The following is a 3,388-nucleotide window of genomic DNA, read 5'->3' on the forward strand; positions in this document are numbered from 1 at the left end:
AAATCTTTCCATCATGCTTGTAACATGTACAGTGTATACTAATCCTACGCATCCATTACATTACAAAGGAGATAGGTTACAAGAGATGAGTGAAACTGTCCGACACATAAATTACACTACAAAGGAACTATGTCACAAGAGAGGGCGAGGGAGAACATCCATTACATCACAAAGGAGATAGGCTACAAGAGATTAAGTGAAACTGGTCCTACACATAAATTACACTACAAAGGAGATATGTTACAACAGATGGGAGAGGGAGATAGGGGTATGGCTTGAGGAATCTATCAGATTAGAATTGGCCTTGATCGATCCAGATTCTTGGCAGAAAATGGTTTTCTAATTTAAAACAGGGGTATTTCAATCCAATCCAGATTGGTATCAGATTGATGTCTGCCTTACTGATCCCATTCCTGATACCGAGTAGAGGGGAATGTTTCTTGCAAAATGAAGTTGTGCGGTCCCTTGACCTCCTAGGACCCCACACCAATAGTTTACATTCTACACAAAAAACTGCAACATGGTTCTGGACTCCGGCCCTCCCTCACATACAACGCAAGTCCATACCCCTTAGTCCACATTGCCTCACCTGTAAATCAAAATCAACAGCAATTTTGAAATTCAAGCCTCAATACCTAAATCTTTTTTCATTTTTCTTGCCAAGATTAACAAACTTAATAGTGTTCTGAAGCAATAAAAGCATCAATATATATATTCTGAGGCCTATAAGGAGAACATCTTCAGCCAGGGGATTGACGCAAAGACAGATCCGCAATGCCAGCGAGTAGATCACGAAGTGCTTCCTTATTTGAATTAGTGCCATGACCACCTGGAGTTGATGGTATATCACGCAGCGAACTCTCAGCAAGAGCCTCCTTCAACTGTTTGATGAGTTCATCTTCCTCGGTAAGTGTATCCAGATCCCAGACCTTGAAGATGCCATCACAAGACGAATGAATCTCATTTGTACAGCATAAATCAACTCCACCAGTGTTACAATTTTCACCACGATTATAAGGTTTCAACAAGAAGTCACTTCTCAAGTAACTCCGGTATATTGCAGTTTCAACCTTTTCACTTGCAGGAACAAGGTCATCATCAGTTCCCTCTGGATATGGTGCAGCTCCTGCTTCCTCATCCTCAATCATGGTTAGGAGCTCACCAGAAGTTCCTCTGGAATGTGAAGCATTTTCAGTTTCCATAGCCTCAAAATGTGAACAAAAATCATTTTCAGTTTCCATGGTCTCAAAGTGTGAACGGGATTGTGAATTGACAATATCTAACAACACATCTTTTAGAGCATCCCAACCACTAGCAGACAGTTCAGGATCATAAACCAGGCAAGAATCAACCCATGCCGCATCTTCTGAGGAGATTGCATCCCCAATCTGGTCAGAACCTTTTGAATTAGAAACAAAGCCTTGAGAAAAATCACCTTGCAATGCCATGGCTACATCACCTTGTAATGCCATGTTGCCTACAAAAAATGTTGGCAATAATGTTAGTAAAGGGAAGAATAACTGGTTAACAGCAGTAGAAATCTACTATACCCAGAAAGATTATAAAGAGATATTTGGGAGAAGTGAAGGGAAAAAGGCATTGCCCCTCTGGCATGCAACTGTTGGAAGACATGGATCCTACCCTAGGTTAAGAGCTTGACCTATCAAACACCAACAACTTCGTAAATATTTAGTTGGAACATTCCAGGAAACACACTCTCCGTGAAGCGGGGGTAAGGATGCGTATATTATGACCCTCCCTAGACCTCGTGCATTGGGTACGCCCTTATTTGGTTGGACCATTCACCATGTTATTTCCTATTCCAACAGCCAAAAAGAATGTTTACTAGTAAGTCAATATTAGGCATAAGATGTGTCGATCTTGGGATCTCTGCCCATAATGCATGTGTGCATAGGTAGGGGATGGCTTCTAATTTGCTTCAATCCTAACAACTGCTTCTAAAAAAATAAGGAACAAACAAATAAATAACTGCAGCAATATTAACAGTTGAAATGAACATGAATACCACAAGGTATGAAAGGGAATTCAGCTAATGAAACAGCACCAGCAAGAAATTGCAGAACAGTTCCTAAACTCGCAGTTTTACAATTTTGGCACAATCACAGTGATTTTGTTCTAACAGGATGGCATTGCAACTCCAGCAACGTGATGCAGGTCAAGATCAGCACAAGAAACAAAGCCAATCCATTCACAAAAGCAGAATGAAATAATGGCATTTCCGGATTGAGATTGAGACTAAGCATCCGGCTGAGAGATGGATATTTACCATAAGACCATTCATAAAACTGCATAATATGAACTATGCACACCTAGGGCACGTAGGTGTTAGGCCCCAGATTAATGCACCGCCTTGGGTCGCCTTGTCGCCATGACAAATATGAAATGAACACTAAATGGGTGGTAAGGTTATCAGACTTCTCAGACTGCCCATAGAATCTCAACCCAAAAGTCGATAATACCAGTTAACAATTATCGATTCCTCAAACTCGGAAAAACTTAGTAGTGAAGTTTTCATCAAACGCCTCAGCTCAACATAATTTTCCAAATAATTAATTTCAGCTAAGTGTGATCATGACGATAAGAAGGGAAGAAAAAACCCAACACAGAGAGCCCTACAACCGGATTTCACCGGGGATTGGGTTGCCATCCTTTTCTCTCTTTTTTTCCCTTTTTTTTTTTTTTTTTTTGGCTTTAGATAGAGATTTACCAAACGTAACGATGGTTACAGTTCTTGACTTCGCATACAGGGGCAGAAACAATTTTACAGGTTTTCTCACTACGAATAGAAAACATAAGATCCATGAGAGTCGATAGAATAACATCAAACGAAGACAATGAGGTTTTGAGAAGAAGAAAGAGTACCACTGTTGATGGGGAAGTGCGAAACGTCCGCTTTCAAGTTTGAGACCCTAAGCTTTGAACTGCAGGTCGCGCGCGCATAGAGACGAACTCAGAAGTTTAAAAAGGATAAAGGAACTTCCATATAGCTAAAAAATGGAAAGGCACATAATCCCAACTGATAAAGGAGAGGTTGTGTGGGACAGGCAGTCAATCTAGAACCGGAACCGAATCGAATCAAACTGAAAACAAAAACGATTCGGTTTTGATTTTGAAAATGAACTCTCATTCGGTTCAACTTGATTTTATAGCAAAACCGGTTGATTTTGAATCCAACCGAACCAAATCTCAATCAGAGTAAACCTTTAAATCATGCCCTTTGCTAAATTGTGGGACCGTATCTTCATGAGGTTATAATTTCCTTTCCAACTTCATCTGTTTCAACAGGTTATTTCCGCTTAAACTGAATTATCAATAGACCAATATATGAACCGAATGAGATTGAATTCAGAATTTGAAGGATTCTATC

The 3,388-nt window shown here is 40.1% G+C and overlaps 1 protein-coding gene across 2 annotated transcripts; it reads right to left on the reverse strand.

The window, feature by feature from the left end:
• Window positions 1-612: 612 nt before the first annotated feature.
• Window positions 613-3,017, reverse strand: LOC122093308. 2 transcript variants are annotated; one of them, XM_042663600.1, is made up of 2 exons: window positions 2,884-3,017; window positions 613-1,477 (listed from the first exon to the last, which is right to left on the reverse strand). In XM_042663600.1, the coding sequence occupies exon 2, from the start codon at window positions 1,470-1,472 to the stop codon at window positions 741-743; it is 732 nt and encodes a 243-aa protein (XP_042519534.1). In that variant the 5' UTR covers window positions 1,473-1,477; window positions 2,884-3,017; the 3' UTR covers window positions 613-740. The 2 variants fall into 2 exon arrangements, with proteins under 2 accessions (XP_042519534.1, XP_042519533.1); XM_042663599.1 differs by lacking the exon at window positions 2,884-3,017 and adding an exon at window positions 2,729-2,877.
• Window positions 3,018-3,388: the final 371 nt, after the last annotated feature.

Source organism: Macadamia integrifolia, chromosome 11 (genome assembly GCF_013358625.1).
Source record: "Macadamia integrifolia cultivar HAES 741 chromosome 11, SCU_Mint_v3, whole genome shotgun sequence".
Taxonomy (NCBI): domain Eukaryota; kingdom Viridiplantae; phylum Streptophyta; class Magnoliopsida; order Proteales; family Proteaceae; genus Macadamia; species Macadamia integrifolia.